This window comes from Tetrahymena thermophila (assembly GCF_000189635.1).
Source record: "Tetrahymena thermophila SB210 genomic scaffold scf_8254492, whole genome shotgun sequence".
Taxonomy (NCBI): Eukaryota; Ciliophora; class Oligohymenophorea; order Hymenostomatida; family Tetrahymenidae; genus Tetrahymena; species Tetrahymena thermophila.
Genome location: NW_002476267.1, coordinates 55,847 through 83,344, shown reverse-complemented (window position 1 = coordinate 83,344; position 27,498 = coordinate 55,847). Strand labels below are relative to the sequence as shown.

The 27,498-nt window shown below is 19.2% G+C and overlaps 9 protein-coding genes across 9 annotated transcripts; 4 read left to right on the top strand and 5 right to left on the bottom strand. All coding sequences in view use genetic code 6, as the record gives it.

Moving 5' to 3' along the window:
• Positions 1 to 206: 206 nt before the first annotated feature.
• Positions 207 to 656, bottom strand: TTHERM_001150420 (hypothetical protein; the record flags this gene model as incomplete). Its single annotated transcript, XM_012799212.1, has 2 exons — positions 207 to 327; positions 586 to 656. The coding sequence occupies 2 exons, from the start codon at positions 654 to 656 to the stop codon at positions 207 to 209; spliced, it is 192 nt and encodes a 63-aa protein (XP_012654666.1).
• Positions 657 to 4,256: 3,600 nt separating this feature from the next.
• TTHERM_01150420 (hypothetical protein) lies at positions 4,257 to 4,634 on the top strand (the record flags this gene model as incomplete). Its single annotated transcript, XM_001022117.1, has 1 exon — positions 4,257 to 4,634. The coding sequence occupies one exon, from the start codon at positions 4,257 to 4,259 to the stop codon at positions 4,632 to 4,634; it is 378 nt and encodes a 125-aa protein (XP_001022117.1).
• Positions 4,635 to 6,184: 1,550 nt separating this feature from the next.
• On the bottom strand, positions 6,185 to 7,168 carry TTHERM_001150394 (transmembrane protein, putative; the record flags this gene model as incomplete). The annotated part of the gene is made up of 3 exons (XM_012799211.1): positions 6,185 to 6,245; positions 6,362 to 7,026; positions 7,079 to 7,168. 3 exons carry the CDS (start codon positions 7,166 to 7,168, stop codon positions 6,185 to 6,187), a joined length of 816 nt encoding a protein of 271 aa, XP_012654665.1.
• A 1,056-nt stretch (positions 7,169 to 8,224) lies between these two features.
• TTHERM_001150391 (cyclic nucleotide-binding domain protein) lies at positions 8,225 to 12,203 on the top strand (the record flags this gene model as incomplete). The annotated part of the gene is made up of 12 exons (XM_012799210.1): positions 8,225 to 8,263; positions 8,321 to 8,370; positions 8,762 to 8,851; positions 9,080 to 9,169; positions 9,381 to 9,470; positions 9,763 to 9,852; positions 10,145 to 10,234; positions 10,529 to 10,618; positions 10,893 to 10,982; positions 11,312 to 11,401; positions 11,687 to 11,776; positions 12,083 to 12,203. 12 exons carry the CDS (start codon positions 8,225 to 8,227, stop codon positions 12,201 to 12,203), a joined length of 1,020 nt encoding a protein of 339 aa, XP_012654664.1.
• Positions 12,204 to 13,080: 877 nt separating this feature from the next.
• On the bottom strand, positions 13,081 to 14,863 carry TTHERM_001150388 (transmembrane protein, putative; the record flags this gene model as incomplete). Its single annotated transcript, XM_012799209.1, has 2 exons — positions 13,081 to 14,541; positions 14,594 to 14,863. The coding sequence occupies 2 exons, from the start codon at positions 14,861 to 14,863 to the stop codon at positions 13,081 to 13,083; spliced, it is 1,731 nt and encodes a 576-aa protein (XP_012654663.1).
• A 1,800-nt stretch (positions 14,864 to 16,663) lies between these two features.
• On the top strand, positions 16,664 to 17,683 carry TTHERM_001150385 (hypothetical protein; the record flags this gene model as incomplete). Its single annotated transcript, XM_012799208.1, has 2 exons — positions 16,664 to 17,156; positions 17,226 to 17,683. The coding sequence occupies 2 exons, from the start codon at positions 16,664 to 16,666 to the stop codon at positions 17,681 to 17,683; spliced, it is 951 nt and encodes a 316-aa protein (XP_012654662.1).
• Positions 17,684 to 18,913: 1,230 nt separating this feature from the next.
• Positions 18,914 to 19,276, bottom strand: TTHERM_001150382 (transmembrane protein, putative; the record flags this gene model as incomplete). Its single annotated transcript, XM_012799207.1, has 1 exon — positions 18,914 to 19,276. One exon carries the CDS (start codon positions 19,274 to 19,276, stop codon positions 18,914 to 18,916), a length of 363 nt encoding a protein of 120 aa, XP_012654661.1.
• A 101-nt stretch (positions 19,277 to 19,377) lies between these two features.
• Positions 19,378 to 19,569, top strand: TTHERM_01150380 (hypothetical protein; the record flags this gene model as incomplete). The annotated part of the gene is made up of 1 exon (XM_001022113.1): positions 19,378 to 19,569. The coding sequence occupies one exon, from the start codon at positions 19,378 to 19,380 to the stop codon at positions 19,567 to 19,569; it is 192 nt and encodes a 63-aa protein (XP_001022113.1).
• A 1,382-nt stretch (positions 19,570 to 20,951) lies between these two features.
• TTHERM_001150361 (kinase domain protein) lies at positions 20,952 to 27,073 on the bottom strand (the record flags this gene model as incomplete). The annotated part of the gene is made up of 18 exons (XM_012799206.1): positions 20,952 to 21,048; positions 21,298 to 21,387; positions 21,671 to 21,760; positions 22,050 to 22,139; positions 22,529 to 22,618; positions 22,924 to 23,013; positions 23,275 to 23,364; positions 23,612 to 23,701; positions 23,973 to 24,062; positions 24,333 to 24,422; positions 24,499 to 24,588; positions 24,906 to 24,995; positions 25,221 to 25,310; positions 25,598 to 25,687; positions 25,975 to 26,064; positions 26,305 to 26,394; positions 26,929 to 26,978; positions 27,035 to 27,073. The coding sequence occupies 18 exons, from the start codon at positions 27,071 to 27,073 to the stop codon at positions 20,952 to 20,954; spliced, it is 1,536 nt and encodes a 511-aa protein (XP_012654660.1).
• Between the last annotated feature and the right edge of the window lie 425 nt (positions 27,074 to 27,498).

Here is a 27,498-nt window from a genome sequence, read left to right as displayed (position 1 = left end):
TATGATTAAATAGTTAATTAGAAGGAAAAAATGAAGAAAAAATTTGAAGTAATAAGATTAATTAATTGATAATAATAAAAGCAAAATTTGAAAATAAAATGATGAGCTAAATTAACAAAGAAAGAAAGAACAAAAAAAGCAAGCACAATAAAAAGAAAAAGAAAAAAGAGGTTTGTTGTTTTAAATTAGTTTTTATAATTAAAATATCACAATCCAAAACAAATAAACTGTTTTTACATAAGGTCGAGTGTCAAATTCGAGAGATTAATGCAATTTGCTAAAGCAGAACCTAAGCCTGATGCACCTTCATCACCAATTTTATTGTAACTTTTTAAATATTGAAGAAAAAATATATGATTAAATAGTTAATTAGAAGGAAAAAATGAAGAAAAAATATGAAATAATAAGATTAATTAATTGATAATAAAAGAAAAATTTGAAAATAAAATGATGAGCTAAATTAACAAAGAAAGAAAGAACAAAAAAAGCAAGCACAATAAAAAGAAAAGAAAAAAGAGCTTTGTTGTTTTAAATTAGTTTTTAAAATTAAAATATCACAATCCAAAACAAATAAACTGTTCTTACCTAAGGTTAAATGTCAAATTTGAGAGATTAATGCAATTTGCTAAAGCAGAACCTAAGCTTGATGCACCCATTGCACTAATTATATTGTAACTTTTTAAATATTGAAGAAAAAATATATGATTAAATAGTTAATTAGAAGGATAAAATGAAGAAAAAATATGAAATAATAAGATTAATTAATTAATAATAAAAGCAAAATTTGAAAATAAAATGATGAGCTAAATTAACAAAGAAAGAAAGAACAAAAAAAGCAAGCACAATAAAAAGAAAAAGAAAAATGAGCTTTGTTGTTTTAAATTAGTTTTTAAAATTAAAAATATCACAATCCAAAACAAATAAACTGTTCTTACCCAAGGTTAAGTGTCAAATTTGAGAGATTAATGCAATTTGCTAAAGCAGAACCTAAGCCTGATGCACCTTCATCACCAAAATTATTCTTACTTTTTAAATATTGAAGAAAAAATATATGATTAAATAGTTAATTAGAAGGAAAAAATGAAGAAAAAATATGAAATAATAAGATTAATTAATAATTGATAAAATGAACAAAGAATTAAAAAATAAGAAATCATAATAAAAAGAAAAAGGAAAACAAATCAAATAAATTAAAAGAACTCTAATGTTTTAAATTAACTTTTATAATTAAAAATATAATAAAGTAAAACAAATAAATAGCTTTTATTAAGTGTAAGTTTTGATAGCAAAAATGAAGAAAAAATATCAAATAATAAAAAATGAATAATAAATAAATAAATAATTAAAAATTGAAATTAAAATTAAGTTAAAATAGCTAAAAAATTTAAGTTTTAATAAAAATCAATAAATAATGATGATAATTTCTTTTATATAAATTTTTTATTTAAATCAATTTAAAATTAAATATACAAAAATATTAATAATAATAAAAATAATATTTTTAAATTAAATATACCTCAGATTAATATGGAGAACCTAATGAGATAAAAGTGAAGAGCTTTTAAACTTTTTTTATTAATTAATATAAATTTAAAATATATTAATAAAAAAATAATAATTACTTTTTCTAAGCTATTGTAATATTTAATCTATTATATCATTTATTTTTTTTTTGAAAAATATTGAATAGCAGTTTATGAAATTTAATTAATTAATTAATAATAAATGGATAAAAAGAACAAATAAATATAATAATTAATTAATTATCAAATATTAATTTATATATTTGGTTTTATGAAGAGATATCACATTCACTATTTAAACTTAATATTTTTATTTAAAACATATACTTAAAAATATAGTAGGAATTAAAGACAGCCAGTTATTTATTTAGTAATATTTGAAAAAAATCTGGTAGTTAATGTTCTTAAGTATTATAAAAATAATGTTTATCAGTAGATTTTTCTGTTTTAGCTCTGTAATTTTAGGAATATTTATAATATTTCTAATTATAGCATTATGCCATACAAAAAAAAATTTGATGGTTTGCCTGACACTTATTATGAAATATATTTTTTATTTATTTATTTATTTATTTATTTATTAAAAAATCTAATTTATATATATTTTTTATAATAGAATTATAATTAATTATTAATTTAATTTATTATAATTTCAAAAATAAGGGGTCTTCTTGTAGGGATGGATCTTATGTTAGGAGGGTATCTTAATATAGAGATACACAATAGATAAAAAGATAAATTTTCATTAAATATTTCAGTGTCTAATTTATGACTATTAAAATTATGGTAAACTAATCTTTGATTACATTTGGTTTTTATACGTCCTTCTAGTTATTCTATTTATAATTGAATATGAATTCTTATTAATACTCATTCATTTAATTAAATTGTAATTATTAATTATTTTAGACACATTTTATTGCTAATTGCATAATAAATTTCTTTTCAAAAAAATTATGAAGATGAGCGAGCATATTTAGTCAGCTTAACCTTCTATTTTTGAATTAATTATAAGTTAGGGTTCTAGTGTATAGAACAGATGTTATCAGTTTTAGTTTTTGTGTTGATTTGATTATAAATCAATCAATTTCTAGTACTAAATCTATTAGATTTATTTAATTATTAATTATTTTTATATTATTACTTTTAAAGATGCCCTATGGAGTTGGAATTGGCTTAGATATCAGCTAAAAGAAATAAATTTAGTGAATAAACTGTTAGAACCTGTTAATATAAATTATCATTTTTAAAGATGAGTGGTGCTTTAAATATTATTTAAATTAGCTATTAATATTAATTCTTAAAATCAACTAAAAATTTCAGTGATCTGTAAGAGGTGATTATGAACTAATTAATTAATTAATTAATAAACTCAAAGAAAAATAAATAATATAAAATTCTATGTTGATTGAAATCTAATTTGAATGTTAAGTCAAATTATTATTTAAAGAAGAAAATTGATCTTATTTAATGTTTAGAACAAATGTTATCAGTTTTAGCTTTTGTATTGATTTGATTATAAATCAATTAATTTCTAGTACTAAATCTATTAGATTTATTTAATTTATCTAATTATTAATTCTTTTTATATTATTACTTTTAAAGATACCCTATTGAGTTAGAATTGGCTTAGATATCAGCTAAAAGAAATAAATTTAGTGAATAAACTTTTAGAACCTGTTAATATAAATTATCACTTATAAAGATGGGTGGTGCTTTAAATATTTGTTAAATTAGTTATTAATATTAATTCATTAAAATCAACTAAAAATTTCAGTGATGTGACAGAGTTGATTATGAATTAATTAATAAACTCAAAGAAAAATAAATAATTTAAAATTCTATGTTGATTGAAATCTAATTTGAGAGTTAAGTCAAATTATTATTTAAGAAGAAAATATTTTAACTTAATGATTCAAGTAGTATATGAATATTTTAAGAAACTATTATAAGATGTATACATTTTATCTATAATAATGTTATATGGCATGTCAGAGCAGATGTATATATAAATATATCCCTATGACATCTTGAATTAAGCTTTAACAATATAAATATACGAGTTAATTTACTGAGTTCAAATAAAAGTATAAAGTAGATTATTTTAAGGGATTAATTTATGGTTCTAGGCAAAATTTTTAGAAAGATAATTTTTAATTGATTCTATTAAAGAATAAGTTTAGCTATAATATGCTAGTATGTCTTCATAAATTTAGAATTTTTTTTTTAGAAATATTAATTGTTGTTTATTTTATTCCTAAAATTTATTTTAAATTGATACAAATTGTTTATAAAATTACCACTAACTAACTACCACTTTGTAGAACTAAAAAATTAAAATTAGAAAGAAATTATGAAAGAAATAAGCTAAAAATATGCAATACAGAGGTCTTTGTATTTAATTAAGATCGCTATTAATTGCTACAATTATTTTCTATCACTATTTAATTTGGTGATCGGTTTTTATTTTTACTGACAAAATTAATTAATTTAGCTTGATTAATATTTAACCTAAATAACTCAAAATTCAAATTAATAAATATATTTGGAGTTTAAGTAAGTAAACACAAATATTTAATTACAAGTGATTTACTTAAATAGTTTTTTTAATTATAATAAAACATCTAGATAGATTTCACTTCTTATTTATTCTTTAAAAAAAGAGTATTTATCTTAAAAAATAAATATAATAATTTATATTAAATAAAAATCAATTAAATTAAAATCATTGAAATGAATAAGAAGTTATCTCTACTCATACTATTTGCTTTTCTTTTAGCAACTACTTTTGCTTAAGATGAAGATTTGCTTGAAAATGAAAAAAAAAATAATACTACTACTGTTGCTGAGGATGATCAATAAGAAGAACAAACAACATCTAATCTTGAAGTTGTTAATCTTAGCCTCCGTAAATTTAAGCAAGAAAATGAAAAAGAAAGAAGATTAGGAGGATATGAAATGGATGAAGAAATGTAAAAGTAGGCTGCTCTAATGGAAGAAAAAATGAAAAAGATGGGAAAGAAAAGACCACTCATAAAAAAAGATGGAGATAAAAAGGTATTTGATTCAGCTGATTATTATAAAGAGAAAGAAGAAGCTGAAAAGAACTGATATACAATCTAACAAATTAATAAACAAACGAAAGAGCTAGATAAATTGTTTTTCTATGCTTACCTATTTATTTAGTTATGAATGAATAAATAAACAATATTTTTAAAAAAATTAAATTTTTTCATATTCAAAAAATCTGAATGTATGCATGTGTGTGTGTGTATGTGTATTGACAGTATATTTTTTTAATTAATTTTAACTAGAAAAATAGAATCCTATTTATTTCATTATTCTGTAATTTTGAATTAACAATTATGCTTAAAGAAACATAATCTGGTCAATCAAAACTTCTAAATTTTTAAGCTTAATGACTATTAAGATAAAATATATTAAAATTCTATTTATTTTTTATTTTGAATCTGAATTTGTAATAATAACAGTGAATTTAATGGTGAAATTTTAATCAGAAAATAAAAATTTTTATTATTTTAATATTATAAAGTAGGTTACATTCTTAATTTTATTTTCAAAACTATTTGCAAGTTTTTATATAAATGTAATTTTATAAATCAAAAAACTATTATAAAAAATAAATAAATCAGGTAATTTAAAATTATAAATTTTATTTTAAAAAAAATAAAAAAAGGCTTGAATGGTTAAATTTAATAATTTTTTATTTATTAAATTAATCTACTTTATAGCTTATTCATGAATTAAATTCTTGCATCTCAGCTTTCACAAGAATTTAATTCATGAAAGTGCTATATAAACAAGCATCACTTTTAAAATATAAAATATAAATTTCTTAAATTATTTTTGTATAATATAATCCTCAAGCATATAAATTTTTGTTTAATTATAATTAATGATTTTATTTATTTACTAAATTATTAACTAACTAACTAACTTATTTACCTACTTACTTTAATTAATTTATAAATTTTCTTTTATTTTAAGCCTCAATAAATAATTATTAAATTCATATGTTAATAGTAAGATCTAAGTACAAATCATATAATATCTAAACAGGATTAATGCTAAAATATCTGCTTAGATATTTTTTATAGGCTGTGATTTATAGTTGAAATTACTCATTTTCTAAAGACATTTATATTAATTTATTTTCTATTCCATTTATTGTAAAGATACTGATTTAATTATATAAAAGCAAGTTTTCAAAAAGTAATTTAAACATTGAAATTAATTCAAAATCATAATCATCGTAAACCTTTATAGTTTTTATTTCATCTAAAATTACCTAACCTTAATATATCTTTTTTTATATAAAATTATAATCAAGGCTTTAGTATAATCGGACTTCTTAGTATGTGAATTTAGAATCACTTATTTTCATTCTATGAAAATTCTTTTATAAAGAAACTATCTCAGCCTTTTAAAAGTAGAAGAGTAGAATCTTTTAAATTAACTAATCTATTTTTAAAAAATATTAGATACCATTAATCTAGTTTACATCTAAATTAATAATTAGAAATTTTAATCTTTTAAATATTTTTTAACTTTCTTTGTACTATTTTGTAAGCAATTTTAATTGTTAAAAACTATTTATTCTTATTATTTTTGGTCCTTTGAAGTAGCTTAGTATCACATAATCAATAAGAGAAACTATCTTCATTATAATTTAAAATATAGACAATGCCAGAATTATTAGCGCTTATATTTAAAAGCACAAACTTTCATCTTTAAATATTCTAAAATGCTAAATGAAAAATTAAACAAAAACATAGACAATCTAAGTAAGCTATAAAAAAACTATAGAATTTCTTTACCATTCTTCTAATTAATCAATAATTTTAGCTTATAAAACACAAGGAATTCTAATATCTACAAAATATCCAAAAAATGCAATTAAATAGAAAATATAAATGTAGCCGTCTTTGTAATTTTTAGAAATAAACTAAGCTGTGAAAGCTAAAAATATAACAGAGAGCCCTAAATTTATGATAACCATGGTAATTAAAGATTTAGAATCATGAATTATATAGATTAGTACTAATCCTTACTATCCTATTTATCCAATAATTTCTAAAAACAATTTTATCCATGCACTTTTTAGAATATGTTTACTTTCAACTATTTTAGGCTAAAATAAAGAAGCCAAAATCATCTAAATTGGGAAAAAGTATGCTAACATAGGTATGATTAATTATTTTGGATCTAATATGAACGCAAGGGTGATAGATCCAGCCATTTCTACAACAAGAAAAACTAATCTTTTCAAATTTATACTGTATTAGATAAAGCATTAAAATCTATTATTCTATTGAATTTAAAGTAAAGGTATCTCTCCTAAGTTAAATAAGCAAAGAATGTAAGCTAAAGACTTACTCTTAAGCTCAATGTTCTTGTAGATGTATAAAAAGCTTAAAAAATTTTAAATCATGATTGCTGTACTGATAACAGACCATATTATCCATTATGTAATTGATTTATCCTATTAATTATTATGAGATAAATTAGAGTAGAAATAAATACATCAAATTTACATCTAAAGCTATGAAATACAAAAGCTAAAACAAAAAGCAAAAATATAAGACTTTATCATAAAGAAAATTAACTGCAAAGAAAGCATCCATTTATATTTACGATACCGCAAGCATGTTTCTTAATTCACTAAATCAATATCTTTATTAAACTTCTATTTTAATTAAAAAAAATTTATGTTTTACTATTTAGTAAGATATTAAGCAATTATAATTTAAAAATCAAAAAAATGTTTATTAAAGTTCATAAATGAAATACAATAAGCTTGTTTTATAACTATATCAATTAATTTTTTTAAAAAAAGAAAAATTTAAATTAGTAAATATATGCATATATGAAAAATAGATTTTACCTTATTGAGTTAAGAATTATCAAATTTTTATTAATTTATTTAATAGTATTGATTAATATTGCCTTTTACTTAACTTAAATTAAAAAAATATTTTACTTAATTTATTGATGAATTTATTATTAATTTTTTATGTATGACTTTAAATAATCTTTTAATTTTTATGTAGAATTTTGTTATCAATCATGTTTCTATAAATTTCTTCATAAAAAATGAACATATTTATTTAATAAAAATAATTATTTTTAATTAACTTACAATATATTTAACCATATTTAATGTAAATTATTTTAATAAAATGTTTTAAAATTAATTATGTTCAATTAAATTTGAAATTATTAATATTTATTAATTTCCATTACTTACTTTTGTTGTCAGCTAGCTATACTTACTATGGTGAAAATAATTAAATTACACTATTTAAAATCTAAATAAAGAAAAATCATTATAATTAATTATTACTTTTTATAATTTTATATTACATTTATAAAGTAAATAAACCCTTATTTATAATGTAATGATGATCTTTAGTTATACAAAATTTATTTTATTTTAGAGAGTTTGCATTCCCACTACCCTTTATATCCAATCTCTATTCTCTACTATAAATTTAATTACACATTTTAAATAAAAATATAAAGATTTAATAATAAATATTACACTAATTTTTGTGATTATTTCTCTTACTAACTAAAAGCAAATTTATTATTTATTATAATTTATTTGTTCTTTTTATCCACCTATAATTAATTAATTAAATTTCCATCAATTTCTATTCTCTATTTTTGAAAGAAAAAAAATGATATAATAGATTAAAAAATACAATAAATTAGAAGAAGTAATTATTTAATTTTTTATTAATATACTTTCAATTTATTTTAACTTATATAAAAAGTTTTTAAACTCTTCACTTTAAACTCATTAGGTTCTCCATATTGATCTGAGGTATATTAATATATAAATATTATTAGCAAACAAAAAATATTTTCTCTTTATTCAACTTTCAGTTTATTTTAAATATTATTTTTCTAATAGAAATTATCACATAAATTCATTCATTTTATTCATAGAATTGTTTTTTTTATTAATTTAACTTAATTTTCACTTTAATTTTTTAAAGTCATTATCCATTTTATATTACTTAGTATTTTTTATTCATTTTTTCATAATAAAGCTTTTACTTGGTAAAACAAGTTTATTTGATTTTGATTGTGATATTTTTATTTAAAAAAATGAATTTAAAACAATAAAACTCTTCTCTTCTTCTATCTTTCTTCATTTAATTCATTTTTTTTTCCTAAAATCTAATAAATATTTTTCTTTAATATTTAAAAAGTGAAAAATAAATTGGTGATTAAGATGTATCAGGCTTATGTTCTGCTTTAGTAAATTGCACTAATCTCACAAATTTGACACTTGGTCTTAGGTAAAAAGAGTTTATTTGTTTGGATTATGATATTTTTACCTATAAAATTTAAAACAATTTAGCTCTTTTAACTTCTTTATTAGCTTTTTATTTGATTTACTTTTCTTTTTATTTTTTATTGTTTTTGTGTTATTTTTTCTTCAATCTTTCTTAATTTAACAAAATTTTTATTCTCCACACTTGATTTTATTTATTATTTATGAATTAATTTCTTCAATATTTAAAAAGTTACAATTAAATTGGTGATTCAGGTATATCAGACTTAGGTACTGCTTTAGCAAATTGTACTAATCTCTCAAATTTGGCACTTTATCTTAAGTAAAAGCAGTTTATTTATTTTTGATTAAAGCATTTTACATTTAAAAATATGAATTTAAAATGTTTTTTCTTCTTCTATCTTTTTTCATTTAACTCATTTTTTATTTTCAATATTTACTTTATTATTTATTAATTTATTTCTTATTACTTCATTATCTATCTTACATTTAACCAACAAATTCATAAAATATTTTTTTGAATATTTAAAAAGTGATAATTAAATTGGTGATTAAGGTACATCAGTCTTAAGTTCTGCTTTAACAAAATGCACTAATCTCTCAAATTTGACACTTGACCTTAGGTAAAAACAGTTTATTTGTTTTGGATTGTGATATTTTTACTTATAAAAGTTAAAACAATTTAGCTCTTTTAACTTGTTTATTAACTTTTTATTTGATTTACTTTTCTTTTACTTTTTTATTGTAAATATGTTGTTTTTTCTCTATCTTTTTTTATTTAACATATTTTTTTATTTTCAATATTTACTTTTATTAATTATTATTTTTTATTAATTCACTTCATTATTCATTTTTCTTCATTTTTCCTTTTAAATAACTTATAAATTATATATTTTTTCTTAAATATTTAAAAAGTTACAATTAAATTGGTGCAGCAGGGGCATCAGGCTTAGGTTCTGCTTTACCAAATTGCATTAATCTCTCAAATTTGGCACTTTATCTTATGTAAAAACAATTTATTTGTTTTGGGTTGTTGTATTTTTACTTAAAAAATGAATTTAAAACAATATAGATAACTTGTTTAACTATTATTAGGATTTAATTGATTTACTTTTTTTTTCTTTTTTATTGTAATTTTGATGTCCTTTCTTCTATCTTCTTTAATTAAACTCATTTTTTTTCTCAATTTTTAGTATTATTATTCATTAATTCATTTCTTATTATTTCATATTTTTTCTTCATTTTTTCCTTGTAAATAACTAATTAAATTTATATTTTTTCTTCAATATTTAAAAAGCTACAATTAAATTGGCGACTAAGGTGCATCAAGCTTAGGTTCTGGTTTAGCAAATTGCGTTAATCTCTCAAATTTGGCACTTTATCTTATGTAAAAACAGTTTATTGTTTTGGATTATGATATTTTTATTTTAAAAAATGAATTTAAAGCAAAATAGCTCTTATAACAGGCTTATTAGCTTTTTATTTGATTTACTTTTCTTTCTATTTTATTATACTTGAATTTTTTTTCTATTCTATATTTCTTAATTTAATTCATTTTTTTATTTTTAATATTTGCTTTTATTATTGATGAATTTATTTCTTATTATTTAATATTTTCTTCATTTTTTCCTTCTAAATAACTAATTAATTATATTTCTTTTTTTGTTCAATTTTTAAAAAGAAACAATAAAATTGGTGGTTCAGGTGTATCAGACTTAGGAACTGCTTTAGCAAATTGTGCTAATCTCTCAAATTTGACACTTGATATTGGGTAAAAACAGTCGATTTATTTTGGACTGTGATATTTATTTTTACTTATTAAAATTAATTTCCAACAATTTAGCTCTTTTAACTTGTTTATTAGCTTTATATTTAATTTACTTAACTTTTTCTATTTTATTGTAATTCTGTTTGTTTTTTTTCTTCTATCTTTCTTAATTTAACTCATTTTTTTATTTTCAACATTTGCTTTTATGATTAATTAATTTCTTATTATTTCACCTTTTTGTAATGTTTCCTTCTAAATAAATTCAATATTTAAAAAGTAAAAATTAAATTGGTTCAGTAGGTGTATCATGCTTAGGTTCTGCTTTATCAAATTGCTCTAATCTCTCAAATTTGACTCTTGATCTTGGGTAAAAAGAGTTTATTTGTTTTGGAATTGTTGTATTTTGACTTAAAAAATTAATTTAAAACATAAGAGCTCCTTTAACTTGTTTATAAGATTTTATTTGATTTACTTTTTTTTATTTTCATTTTTATTGTAATTAATTACATTGTTTTTTCTTCTATATTTCTTAATTTAACTTATTTTTTTATTTTCAATAATTTTTTTTATTATTTATTTATTTATTTATTTATTTATTTATTTTTTCATTCATTTCATATTATTTTATATTTTTTCTTCATTTTTTCTTTCTTAATAGTTAATTGATTTTATATTTTTACTTCAATATTTAAAAAGATACAGTTTTATTGATGATTAAGATGCATCAAACTTAGGTTCTACTTTAGCAAATTGCACTAATCTCTCAAATTTAACACTTAATCTAGCGTAAAAACAGTTTTTTGTTTTGAATTGTGATATTTTTACTTAAAAAAGTGAATTTAAAAAAATATTGCTTTTTTAGCTTGTTTATTTATTAGCTTTTTATTTAATTTACTTCTCTTTTTCTTTTTTATTGTACTTATGATTTTTCTTATTCTCTATTTCTTAATTTAGCTCAATATTTAATTTTATTATTTATTATTTATTTATTTCTTATTATTTCATTTTTTTATTTCGTTTTTACTTCTAAATAACTAATTAATTTTATATTTTTTCTTCAATATTTAAAAGTAACAATTAAATTGGTGATTCAGGTGCATCAGACTTAGGTACTGCATTAGCAAGTTGCATTAATCTCTCAAATTTGACACTTGATCTTAGGTAAAAACAGTTGATTTGTTTTGTTTGGATTGTGGTATTTTTACTAATAAAATTGAATTTAAAGAAAAACAACTCTTTTAACTTGTTTATTAGCTTTTTATTTGATTTACTTTTGTTTTTCTTTTTTATTGTGATTATGCTGTTTTTTCTTCTATTTTTATTAATTTAACCCATTTATTTTCGTTATTTTCAACATTTACTTTTATTATTTATTTATTAATTAATTTCTTATTATTTCATATTTTTTCTTTATTTTTTCCTTCTAAATAACTAATAGTATATATTTTTTCTTAAATATTTAAATAGTGACAATTAAATTGGTGATTAAGGAGAATCAGGTTTAAGTACTGCTTTAGCAAAGTTCACTAATCTCTAAAATTTAACTCTTAACCTTAGGTAAAAATAGTTTATTTGTTATTTAATGTGATATTTTTATTTATAAAAATAAATTTAGCACAACAAATCTTTTTTAATTTGTTTATTAGCTTATTGTTTTATTTATTTTTTTTTTTCTTTTTTACACTGCTAAAGTTTTTTTATTTATTAAGTTTAAATATAATTTTTAATTAAAAATTTTTATTCTTTTTAATTGTTTATAAATATGATAGCTAAATGAATAATGAATCATAATTATTGAAACTAAAAAGCAAGTGTCTTAAATCAAAAAATTTAGTTGTTTGCAAAATAAAATTATAATGGTGATAGACAGACAGTTAAGTGATGAAAAGGGATGAATAAATATTAAATATTGAATAATGTTAAATAATATGATTTATTAGATAATATTTAACCTAAAATATAGATAGATAGATAGATAGATAGATATATTTATTTTATTTTTATATTTATGAATATCATATTTATTTTGGAATAGCTTATAAAATAAATGAAAATTTACAAGTAAAATTTACTTAAATAAATGAATAAATTTCTCTAAAACAAGTCTAAAGCTTTTACCAAAAGCAATCAAAAATTTTAATTTGAAATAATTTGATTTTTTTTTATGTATATAATTCCAACTGTGTTTGTTATTCATCCATAATTTTCTATATTTTTTTAATTTGATTTATTAAATAAAATACATTATCAAATAAATATATATATAATGTTTATCTTTATAAATTTCTTAAAATATATTTTTAAAATATAAGACTCAAGCATATAAATTTTTGTTTAATTAAAATTATTTTAATTATCTATATATGATACTAACCATTTATTTATTTACTAACAAACCTAATTACTTTAATTAATTAAATTAGTAAAGTTTCTTATCTTTAAAGTCTCGAAATTAATTATTAAATTCATATATTAATAGCAAGATCTAAGTACAAATCATATAATATTTAAACAGGATTAATATTAAAATATCTGCTTAGATATTTTTTATAGGCTACGATTTATAGTTGAAATTACTCATTTTCTAAAGATATTTATTGTAATTATTTTTATATTCCTTAAAAAAAGATAATGTTTTAATTATATAAAATCAAATTTTCAAAAAGCAGTTTAAATATTTGAATTAATACAAAATTGTTGTAAAACTAAATAGTTTTTATTTCATCTAATATTTCATATTAACCTATCTTTTTTTATATAAAATCATAATCAAATTATCCTTATAATAGGACCTCTTAGTATGTGAATTTAGAATCACTTATATTCATTCTATGAAAATAATTTTTTAATGATACTATCTCAGCCTTTTAAAAGTAGAAGAGTAGAATTTTTTAAATAAGCTAATCTATTTTTTTAATAGATAAGGATCTAATTAAGTAGTATATATCAAACTGAATAATTAGAAATTTTAATCTTTTAAATCTTTTTTCACTGTTTTTGTACTCTTTTGTAAGTTCTTTCAATTGTTAAAAACTATTTACTCTTATTATTTTTGGTCCTTTGAAGTAGCTTAGTATCACATAATCAATAAGAGAAACTATCTTCATTATAATTTAAAATATAGACAATGCCAAAATTATTAGTGCCTATATAGAAAAGCATATACTTTCGTCTTTAAATATTCTAAAGTGCTAAATGAAAAATTAAACAAATACATACACAATCTATGTAAGCTATAGAAAAACTATTGAGTTTCTTTACCATTCTTCTAAGTGATCAATAATTCGGGCTTACAAGACACAAGGAATCCTAATATCTACAAAATATCCAAAAAATACAATGAAATAGAAAAAATAAATGTAGCAATCTTTGTAATTCTTAGAAATAAACTAAGCTGTAAAAGCTAAAAATATAACAGAGAGCCCTAAATTTATAATAACCATATTAATTAAAGATTAAGAATCATGAATAATATAGATTAGTACTAATCCTTACTGTCCTATTTATCCAACAGTTTCTAAAAACAATTTTATCCATGCACTTTTTAGAATATGTTTATTTTTAAATATTTTAGGCTAAAATAAAGAACCCAAAGTCATCTAAATAGGGTAAAAATATGCTAACAAAGGTATGATTAATTATTTTGGATCTAATAAGAAAGCAAGGGTGATAGATCCAGCCACTTCGACTACATAAAAAACTAATCTTTTTAAATTTAATCTGTATTTCATGAAGCATTCAAACCTATTATGTTTGTGAATTTAAAGTAAAGGTATCTCTCCTAAGTTAAATAAGCATAGAATGTAAGCGAGAGACTTACTCTTTATCTCGATGCTCTTGTAGATGTATAAAAAGTTCAAAAAATTTTCAATCATGATTGCTGTACCAATAACTGACCATATTATCCATTATGTAATTGATTTATCCTATTAATTATTATGATATAAATTAGAGTAGAAATAAATACAACAAATTTACATCGAAAGCTATGAAATACAAAAGCTAAAATAAGAAGCAAAAATATAAGACTTTATCATAAAGAAAATGAACTGCAAAGAAAGCATCCATTTAAATTTACGACGCCGTAAGCATGTCTTTATTCACTAAATCTATCTATATTAAACTTCTATTTTAATTAAAAAAAAATCTTATGTTTTACTAATTAGTAAAATATTAAGGAATTATAATTTACAAATCTAAAAACTGAAAATTAGAGTTAATAAATGAAAAACAGTATGATAATTTCATGTCTATATCAATTAAATTTATTAAAAAAGAATGATTAATTAAATTAGTAAATATGTGCATATATGAAAAATAAATTTTGCCTTATTTAGTTAAGAAATATCAAATTTCTATTAATTTATTTAACAGTAATAATTGATATTTCCTTTTATTTAACTTAAATTAAAAAAATATTTTATATCAATTTGATAAAATATACTTAAATTCCTTACATTTTTTACAAGCCCAGTCATTTAATACTTAAAAAAAATTTTAAATCTTATTCATAAATTAATTAAAAAATTATAAAAACCTAAATCTCCAAAAAAAGAAATCTTGTATTTAGAGGTTTTTAGTACCACAAAATATTAATTTAAAATTTATTTTCCTTAATTCATTCAATATGCATTACTTATTTTACTCTAGGATATAATTTTATTTTTTAATGTATGAAATTCCAACTGTAGGTTATTCATCATTATGAATATTTTTTTAACTTGATTTATTTACATAAAATATATTATTTAATTTATTGTTATCATTATGTTTATAAATTTCTTAAAATACTTGTAAAATATAAGACTCAAATATATAAATTTTTGTTTAATTATAATTATTTTATTTATTATATTTTACTAACATTTTATTTATTCATTGACTTATTTACTTACAAAATTAATTATTAAAATTTCTTTTCTCTAAAGCTTAAAAAAATAATCATTTAATTCATATATTAATAGTAAGGTCTAAGTACAAATCACATAATATCTAAACAGGATTAATGTTAAAATATCTGCTTAGATATTTTTGATAGGCTGTGATTTATAGTTGAAATAACTCATTTTCTAAAGATATTTATTTTAATTTATTTTTTATTCCATTTATTGTAAAGATACTGATTTAATTATGTAAAATCAAGTTTTATAATTGTAGTTTAAATAATATAAATACATAATCGTCATTGCTGTAAAACTTAACAGTTTTTATTTCATCTAAAATTTCATAACCTTAATCTATCTTTTTTTATATAAAAATATAATCAAAATTTTAGAACCATAGGACCTCTTAGTATGTGAATTTAGAATAACTTATATTCATTCTATGCAAATTAGTTTTTAATAATGATACTATCTCAGCCTTTTAAAAGTAGAAGAGCAAAGTCTTTTAAATAAGCTAATCTCTTTTTTAACCAAATTAGATATCATATTTAGAACTTGGATTAAACAGAATAATTAGAAATTTTAATCTTTTAAATCTTATTTAGCTTTTTTTGTACTCTTTTGTTAGCTCTTTCAATTGTTAAAAACTATTTACTCTTATTATTTTTGGTCCCTTAAAGTAGCTTAGTATCACATAATCAATAAGAGAAACTATCTTCATTATAATTTAAAATATAGACAATCCCAAAATTATTAGTGCCTATATAGAAAAGCATATACTTTCGTCTTTAAATATTCTAAAGTGCTAAATGAAAAATTAAACGAATACATACAGAATCTATGTAAGCTATAGAAAAACTATTGAATTTCTTTACCATTCTTCTAAGCGATCAAGAATTCCAACTTAAAAAACAGAAGGAATCCTAATATCTACAAAATATCCAAAAAATGCAATGAAAAAGAAATTATAAATGAAGTCATATTTATAATACTTATAAATGAACTAAGCTGTAATAGCTAAAAATATAACAGAGAGCCCTAAATTTATAATAACCATATTAATTAAAGATTAAGAATCGTGAATTATATAGATTAGTACTAATCCTTAATATCCTATTTAGCCAATAGCTTCTAAAAACAATTTTATCCATGTACTTTTTAATATATGTTTATTTCTAACTATCTTAGGCTCAAATAAAGAAAGCAAACTCATATAGATTGGGTAAAAATATGCTAACAAAGGTATGATTAATTATTTTGGATCTAATAAGAAAGCAAGGGTGATAGATCCAGTCACTTCAACCACAAAAAATACTAATCTTTTTTAATTTTATCTGTATTCCATGTAGAAAAAAAACCTAGTATGCTATTTAATTTAAAGTAAAGGTATTTCTCCTAAGTTAAATAAGCATAGAATGTAAGCTAAAGACTTACTCTCAAGCTCAATTTTCTTCTAGATGTATAAAAAGTTCAAAAAATTTTAAATCATGATAAATTGAAATTATAAATATTTATGAATATCCATTACTTACCTTTGTTGTAAGGTGAAAACAACAGATCCCATTCGAACTCCGAAGTTAAGCACCTTAAGACTGGGTTAGTACTTAGGTAGGGGACCGCTTGGGAAGTCCCAATGCTGATAACCATTTTTTTTAAAAGTAATTTTAATTAATTTAATTATTTATTATATATTAATTTTAAAATTAATAAATTGATTATATATTAAGTTGAAAATAGCTCATAGATCTCATTCAAAATCAGTATTTAAATACCTAAAAGTTTAATAGTATATTTAAACCAATTCATTATTTTAATTTTTTGTAATATTTAATATTATTAAAAATTTTTTATAATTACTACTTAATTTGGTTTTACAAAAATTAAATATATAGCAAAATGCCATTCAAAAATTTCGTCGTTTGGAAACGACTATATAAGTGAATGGCATTTAATTACATACATTCATTTTTAATTAATTAATTGTTTAGCTTAGCTAAGTAGAAATAAAAAAATTCAAAAAAGTAATTAAATCTAATTGAATAAAAATATATAAGACAGAAAAAAAGAGACAACTGCCCCACGGGGCATACATTAAATTTTTTAGATTGAGTCTGGGACGTCAAGACCACATTTTTCTTATTATATCTTAATAAACGTATTATGCTCGATTATATGTATTAAATGAATTTCTAAAATTAAATTATTTTTACTAACTAGTTAAAAATATCAACTTAGTTTTTATAATAATTGTCTGAAATTAAAATTTGGTAAATTTGTTTATCTTGTTCATTTTCATAATTGTGGAATTTCATTTTATTTTGCATTTTCTCCTTTTATTTTTATTACATGTCAATGTGTTAATTGTATGTTTTCATAGCTTCTATTTTATCTTTAAATTACCAATACATTAAATATTTACATTATGAGCAATTTATATTTTATATAATTTGATTTTTTATGTATATAAATTCCAACTGTTGGTTATTAATTATTTTCAATATTTTTTTGATTTGATTAATTTACATAAAATAAATTATCAAAAGTATTATTTAATTTATTTTTATCATTATGTTTTTTTAATTAATTAAAATATATTTATAAAATATAAGACTCAGGTATATAAATTTTTGTTTACTTATAATTATTTTATTTATTTATTAATATATGAAAATAGCATTCTATTTATTCATTGACTAATTTATTTATTTACTATAATTAATTAGAAAAATACTTTTTTGCAAAGCCTATATAAATAATTATTTAATTCATTTATTAATATTAAGGTCTAAGTACAAATCACATAATATCTAAACAGGATTAATGTTAAAATATCTGCTTAGATATTTTTGATAGGCTGTGATTTACAGTTAAAATAACTCATTTTCTAAAGACATTTAATGTAATTTATTTTCTATTCCTTTTTTTGTAAAGATACTGATTTAATTATATAAAATCAAGTTTTCAAAAAGTAGTTTAAATATTGAAATAAATACATAATCGTAATCGTTGTAAAAGTTAAAAGTTTTTATTTCATCTAAAATTTAATAACCTTAACCTATCTTTTTTTATATAAAATCATAATCAAAATTTTAGTACAAACTAACCTCTTACTATGTGAATTTAGAATCACTTATATTTATTCTATGAAAATTCTTATATAATGATATTATCTCAATCTTTTAAAAGTAGAAGAGCAAAATCTTTTAAATTAGCTAATCTCTTTTTTAACTAGATTAGATACCATTTGAGTGGCCTGAATTAAACTGAATAATTAGAAATTTTAATCTTTTAAATCTTTTTTCACTTTTTTTGTACCCTTTTGTAAGCTCTTTCAATTATTAAAAACTATTTACTCTTATTATTTTTGGTCCTTTGAAGTAGCTTAGTATCACATAATCAATAAGAGAAATTATCTTCATTATAATTTAAAATATAGACAATGCCAGAATTATTAGTGCTTATATAGAAAAGCACAAACTTTCATCTTTAAATATTCTAAAGTGCTAAATGAAAAATTAAACAAATACATACACAATTTATGTAAGTTGTAGAAAAACTATTGAATTTCTTTACCATTCTTCTAAGTGATCAATAATTCGGGCTTACAAGACACAAGGAATCCTAATATCTACAAAATATCCAAAAAATGCAATGAAATAGAAAAAATAAATATAGTCATCTTTGTAATACTTAGAAATAAACTAAGATGTAAAAGCTAAAAATAAAACAGAGAGCCCTAAATTTATAATAACCATAGTAATTAAAGATTAAGAATCATGAATTATATAGATTAATACTAATCCTTACTATCCTATTTATCCAATAATTTCTAAAAACAATTTTATCCATGCACTTTTTAGAATATGTTTACTTTCAACTATGTCAGGCTAAAATAAAGAAGCAAAAATCATCTAAATAGGATAAAAATATGCTAGCAAAGGTATGATAAATTACTTTGGATCTAATAAGAAAGCAAGAGTTATCAATCCAGCCGCTTCAACCACAAAAAATACAAATCTTTTTAAATTTAATCTGTATTACATGAAGCATTCAAACCTATTATTCTATTGAATTTAGAGTAAAGGTATCTCTCCTAAGTTAAATAAGCATAGACTGTAAGCTAATAACTTACTCTTAAGCTCAATTTTCTTGTAGATGTATAAAAAGTTCAAACAATTTTCTATCATGATTGTTGTACTTATAACAGACCATATTATCCATTATGTAATTGATTTATTCTCCTAATAATTAATAATTATTATGCAATAAATGAGAGTAGAAATAAATTAAACAAATTTACATTGAAAGCTATGAAATGCAAAAGCTAAAACAAGAAGCAAAAATATAAGACTTTATCATAAATAAAATGAATTGCAAAGAAAGCATCCATTTAAATTTACGAATTCGTAAGCATGTCTTATTCGCTAAATCTATCTTTATTAAACTTCTATTTTGATTAAAAAAAAATCTAATGATTTACTATTTAGTAAAATATTAAGGAATTATAATTTACAATTATAAAAACTGTATATTTGAGTTTATAAATGAAAAAACAATAAGATTTTTTGGCGTCTATATCAATTAAATTTATTAAAAAAGAATGATTTAAATTAGTAAATATATTTATATATGAAAAATAAAAATTTACCTTATAGAGTTAAGAAATATCTAAGTTCTACTAATTTATTTAACATTAATGATTGATATTTCCTTTTATTTAACTTAAATTTTAAAAAAGATTTTACTTATTTTTTTGATTATTAATTTTTTAATTATTTTTTTATTCATGAATTATTTATTTAAAATGTTTTAATGCCATGTTTTAATTAATTTCTTTATTTAAAAATCAATTTATTTCTTTAATAAAATTATTATTTTTATTCCACTTACAATATATTTAAAAATATTTCATGTAAATATTTTAATAAAATATTTTTGAATTGTGTTCAACGATAATTGAAATTATAAATATTTATGAATATCCATTACTTACTTTTGTTGTCGGCCATACTAAGGTGAAAAGAGTGTAATATTATTAAAAAAAAATATACAAAAATTTAAAAATAAATATAATATCTTAAATTACATATTTATATTAAAAAATTATAAAAAAATATTTTATTATTAAAAGCTAAATAAAATTAATATACTTTATTAGCAACAAATCCATGAACTAAACTCTTAATTCTCCACATCCATAAATAAGAATTTAATACATGTAAATTTTATTTGTAAATTTTCATTTATTTAATCAGCTATTTGTTAACTTACTTACTAAAATAAATAGGATTTTCATAAATATATTAACAATAATAAATAAATAAACCAATCTATTTATCTATATTTTATTTAGTTTAAATTATCTTATTACAAAATATTTATAATAAAACATATTATTTTTTATTGTTCAAATATTTTATATTTGTTCATCCTTTTCACCACTTATCTATCTATCACCAATTGAAATCTAGATAAAAGACAACTAATCTTTTTAATTTAAGATACTTGCTATTTACTGTCAATTATTATGATTCATTGATTTAGTTTTCACTTTTATATTATATTAAATTTAAATACTAGAAGAAATTAAATATAATAAAGTTATTTATTTAAAAATAAATTTTAACTTAAAATTAAAATACAGAATAAAATATTAGCAGAATAAAAAACAAAAGAAAAGAAAAATAAATCAAATAAAAAGCAAATTAATAAATTAAAAGAGCTATTTATATTGTTTGCTTTAAATTCATTTTTTTAAAGAAAAAAAAGAGCAATCAAAAACAGATAAACTGTTTTTACTTAAGATTAAGTGTCAAATTTGAGAGTTTTTTGCAATTTGCTAAAGCAGAGCATAAGCCTGATGCACCAGTTGCACCAATTTAATTGTAACTTTTTAAATATTGAAGAAAAAAATATAATTAATTATTTAATAAGAAAAAATGAAGAAATTATATGAAATAAATAAATAATAAAAATGAATTGTTGAAAGAAAAAAAATAAGTTAAATTAAGAAAAATAGATGGAGAAAAAACACAGCTAAAATAAAATAAATAATAAAAAAAGAAAAGTAAATCAAAAAACAGCTAAAAAATAAATTAAAAGAGCTATTGTATTTTAAATTCATTTTATTAAGGAAAATTATCCTAATCAAAAGCAAAAAAACTAATTTTACCCAAGCTAAAGCGCTAAATTTGAAAGATTAGTGCAATTTTTTAAAGCAAAAACTAAATCTGATGCACCTTTTGCACCAATTTAATTAATTCTTTTTAAATATGGAAGAAAAAATTAATAATTAATTAATTAGTTATTTAGAAGGAAAAAATAAAGAAAAAATACGAAATAATAAGAAATTAGTTAACAAATAATAAAAGTAAATATTTAAAATATAAAAATAAATGAGTTAAATCAAAAAAATATATGAAGAAGTAAAATAGCAAAGAAAAAGAAAAGTAATTCAATAAAGAGCTTATAAACAAATTTAAAGTGATCTTTTTTTAAATTTATTTTTATAAGGAAATATATCACAATCCAAAAAAAAAAACAGTTTTTACTCAAGATGAAGTGCCAAATATGAAAGATTATTGCAATTTGCTAAAGCAGAACCTAAGTCTGATGTACCTTAATCACCAATTTAATTATCACTTTTTAAATATTGAATAAAAAAAATATAATTTATTATTTATTTTGATGGAAAAAATGAATAAAAAATATAAAATTAGAAATTAATTAATAAATCATAAAAGCAATTGTTAAAAATAAAAAAATGAGTTAAATAAAGAAAGAGGATAAAATTAAGAAAAAATATGAATTACTAAGAAATCAATAAATAAATAATAAAATCAATTAAGAAAACAAACAAATGAGTTCAATTAAGAAAAATAAATGAAGCAAAATCAGAAATAAAATAAAAAAAGAGAGATAAAAGTAAATCAAATAAACAGCTAATAAATAAATTCAAAGAGATATATTATTTTAAATTTATTTTAATAAGAATAAATATCATGATCAAAAGCAAATAAGCTATTTTTACCGAAGACCAAGTGTCAAATTTGAGAGATTAGTGCAACTTGCTAAAGCAGAACCTAAATATGACGCACCTTTTGCCCCAATTTAATTACTTCTTTTTAAATATTGAAGAAAAAAAAATATAGTTAATTAATTAGTTAATTAGAAGGAAAAAATGAAGAAATAATATGAAATAATAAGAAATCAATTAATAAATAATAAAATCAATTAATTTTTGAAGATAAACAAATGAGTTAAATTATGTAAAATAAATGAAGAAAAAAATACAAATACAATAAAAAAGAAAGAAAAAGAAAAGTATTTCAAATAAGCAACTAATAAACAAATTAAAAGAGTAACATTTTTTAATTTATTTTAATAAGAAGAAATTTCACAATCCAAAGCATAAACTATTTTTACCGAAGATCAAGTGTCAAATTTAAGAGATTAGAGTAATTTACTAAAGCAGAACCTAAATCTGAAGCACCTATTTCACCAATTTAATTAAATCTTTTTAAATATTTAAGAAAAAAATATAATTATTTATTTTGGAGGAAAAAATAAATAAAAATATGAAATAATAAGAAATCAATTAATAAATATTAAATCAATTATTGAAAATAAAAAAATGAGTTAAATTAAATAAGATAAATGATGAAAAAACAGAATTTCAATCAAAAAAAAAATTAAATTAAATCAAAAAAACAGCTAATAGTCATTTTAATCAGAAAAAATATCTCAATCAAATGCAAATAAACTATTTATTTTTACCCAAAATCAAGCTTCAAATTTTAGAGATTATTGCAATTTGCTAAAGCAGAACCCAAGCTTGAAACACCTTAATCCCCAATTTTATTCTCACTTTTTAAATATTGAAGAAAAAATATATCATTAATTAATTAGCTATTTAGAAGAAAGATATGAAGAAAAAATATGAAATAATAAAAGTAATTGTTGAAAATAAACAAATAGGTTAAATTAAGAAAGATAGATAGATAGATGAAGAAAAACGCAAATATATTAAAAAAGAAAAGTAAATCAAATAAAAAGCTAATTAATTTTTTAGGAGAAATTCACAATCCAAAACAAATAAATAAACTGTTTTTACTAAATATCAAGTGTCAATTTTGAGATTTTAGAGCAATTTGCTAAAGCAGAACCTAAACTCTATGCACCTATTGCACCAATTTTATTCTAACTTTTTAAATATTGAAGAAAAATATATCATTATGAAGAAAAAATATGAAATAATAAGAAACAAATGAATAAAATAAATAAATAAATAATAAAAGCAAATTTTGAAATAAACAAATGAGTTAAATTAAGAAAGATAAACGAAGAAAAAACACAAGTACAATAAAAAGGAAATAAAAAAGTAACTAAAAAAACAAATTTAAAGAGTTATGTTGTTTTAAATTAATTTTAATAAGGAAAAATATCGCAATTTAAAACAAATAAAGTATTTTTACCTAAGACTAAGTTTCAAATTTTAGAGATTATTGAAATTTGCTAAAACAGAACCTAAGTCTGATGCACTTTAATCGTCAATTTAATTGTAACTTTTTAAATAATGAAGAAAAAACATAAAATTAAATAGTTATTTAAAAGGAAAAAATGAAGAAAAAATATGTAATAATTAGAAATGAATTAAATAAACAAATGAGTTAAATTAAGAAAGATAAATGAATAAAAATATAAGAATAATAAAAATGAAAAAGAAAAGTAAATCGAAATAAACAGATAATAAACAAATTAAAAGATTTCTATTGTTTTAAATTCACTTTTATAAGGAAGAATATCACAATCCAAAATAAATAATCTGCTTTTACCTAAGATCAAGTGTTAAATTTGAGAGATTATTGTAATTTGCTAAAGCAGAGCCTAAGCCTGATACATGTTATTAGCCAATTTTATTCATACTTTTTAAGTATTGAAGAAAAAATATATATTTAATTAGTTTTTTATATCAATCGAAAACAAATAAAATATTTTTACCTAACAATAAGTGCTAAATCTGAGAGATGTTGGCAATTTGCTAAAACAGAACCTAAGCCTAATGCATGTAAATTGTAAATTTAATTCTAACTTTTTAAATAATGAAAAAAAAAATATAATTAATTAATTAATTAGTTAGTTAGTTAGTTTTTTAGAAGGAAAAAATAAAGAAAAAATATAAAATAATAAGAAATGAATTTATAAATAAATAATAAAAGCAAATGTTTTAAATAAAAAAATAAATTTAATTAAGAATGATAAATAAATGAAGAAAAAACAAACATAAGTACAATAAAAACAACGAAAAAGAAAATTAAATCAAATAAACAAATTAAAAGAGTAATTTTATTTTAAATTCATTTTAATAAAAAAAAATATCACAATCCAGAACAAATAAACTATTTTACTTAAGATTAAGTGTCAAATTTGAGAGATTGGTGCAATTTGCTAAAGCAGAATTTAAGCCTGATACACCTTAATCACCAATTAAATTATCCCTTTTTAAATATTGAAGAAAAAATGTATCATTAATTAGTTATTTTGAAGGAAAAATGAAGAAAAAATAAGAAATTAATTAATAAATAATAAAAGCAAATAAATGCTGAATAATTAACAAATAAGTTAAATTAAGAAAGAAACACGACATCTTAAAGGATTTCTAATGTTTTAAATTCTTTTATTAGGAAAAATATCACAATCCAAAACAAATAAACCGTTTTTACTAAAGATCAAGTGTCAAATTTTAGAGATTATTACAATTTGCTAAAGCAGAACCTAAGCCTGATGCACCCATTGAACTAATTTAATTCTTACTTTTTAAATATTGAAGAAAAAATATAAATCAATTAATTAATCAGAAATATGAAATAATAAGAAATTAGTTAGTTAACAAATAATAAAAGTAAATGTTAAAAATAAAATAAATGAGTTAAATAAAGAATGATAAAATTAAGAAAAAACGCAAGTAAAATAAAAATTAAAAAGAAAAGTAAATAGAATAAACAAATTAAAAGAGTTATATTGTTTGTTATATATATTGTTTTAAATTAATTTTTAAAAAGAAAAATATAGTAATCCAAAACAAATAAACCGTTTTTACTAAAGATCGAGTGTCAAATTTTTGAGATTATTACAATTTGCTAAACCAGAGCCTAAGCCTGATGTACCTTAATCACCAATTTAATTATCACTTTTTAAATTTATAAGAAAAAAAATTAATAATTAGTTAGTTGGAAGGAAAAAAGTGAAGAAAAAATATGTAATAATAAGAAATTAGTTAATGATTAATAAAAGTAAATTTTAAAAATAAACAAAAAAATGAGTTAAATTAAGAAAGATAAGCGAAGAAATAGCACAAGTACAATAAAAAAGAAAAAGAAAAGTAAATCAAATAAACAAATTAAAAGAGTTGTTTTGTTTTAAATTCATTTTTATAAGGAAAAATATCACAATCCAAAATAAATAAATTGATTTTACGAAAGATAAAGTTTCAAATTTGAGAGATTTTTGCAATTTGCTAAAGCAAAACCTAAGCTTTATGCACCTGCTGCGCCAATTTAATTACCACTTTTTAAATATTGAAGAATAAATATAAAATTAATTAGTGATTTAGACGGAAAAAATAAGAAATGAATTTATAAATAAATAATAATAAAAAATGAGTTAAATTAAGAAAGATAAAAGAAAAAAAAAAACACAAGTACAGTAAAAACCAAAAATAAAAGTAAATCAAATAAACAAATGAAAAGAGTTATTTTGTTTTAAACTCATTTTAATCAAAATCCAAAACAAATAAACTGCTTTTACTTAAGATAAAGTGTCAAATTTGAGAGATTAGTGCAATTTACTAAAGCTGTACCTAAGCCTTATGCATCTTAATAACCAATAGAATTCAAACTTTTTAAATATTGAAAAATAAATATAATTAAATAATAAGTTATTTAGAAGGAAAAAATGAATAAAAAATATGTAATAGAAAGAAATTAATTAATAAATAATAAAAGGAAATGTTAAAAATAAACAAATGAATTAAATTAAGAAAGATAAATGAAAAAAAATAATCTAGTACAATAAAAAACTGAAAAAAAATAAACCAAAAAAACTACTATTAAATAAATTAAAAGAGTTAATTATATTTATTGTTTTAAATTCATTTTTATAAAGAAATATATCTCAACCCAAAACTTATAAACAAAACTGTTTTTATTTCAATTAAAGGTATTATAAGTAAAAAAAGAATAAAAAATATACAATATAAAAAACGGGGTAATGAATTTAAAACTTTAAATAGAAAATTAAGCGAGCTAAAAAAACATTGTTTAAATAAAATGAATGAATTTAGGTGATAAGTTCTTTTAGAAAAATAATTTTTAAATAAACTGAAAGGTAAATATTTAAAAAATATTAATAATATTTAAAAATTCATTTTACGTTAGATCAATATCAAGAACCTAATGAGATTAAAGTGAAGAGTTAACAAACTTTTTTTTTAATAAAAATAAATTTAAAGAATTTTGATAAAAAAATAATTAGTTACTTCTTCTAATTTGCTATATTTTTTAATCTATTATATCATTTATTTGTTATTTCAAAAATAAATATTAAAATATTGAATAGATATTTATGCAAATTTAATTAATTATAACTGAATGAAGACAACAAAACAAATAAATTATATTAATTTATAAATTTACCTTTATTTAGTTTGAGAAATCACAAAAAGTTAGTGTAAATAACTAACTAACATACATTGATTATTAAATCTTTATATTTCAATTTCAAAATAGTACTAAAAAATATAATACTAGCTAGATATTAGATATAAATGATAATTACAGACAATGAGTTCACTAAGCTGATAATCTAATTCAATCTCACAAATTTTAAGAAATATTTCCTTGTATTTTGAAGTAACCTAATGAATCAAACTTCCTCCCATCTAATTCTGATTAAATTAGTTGAAATTAATTATAATACAAATTTTAAGAAAGATTTCGTTGT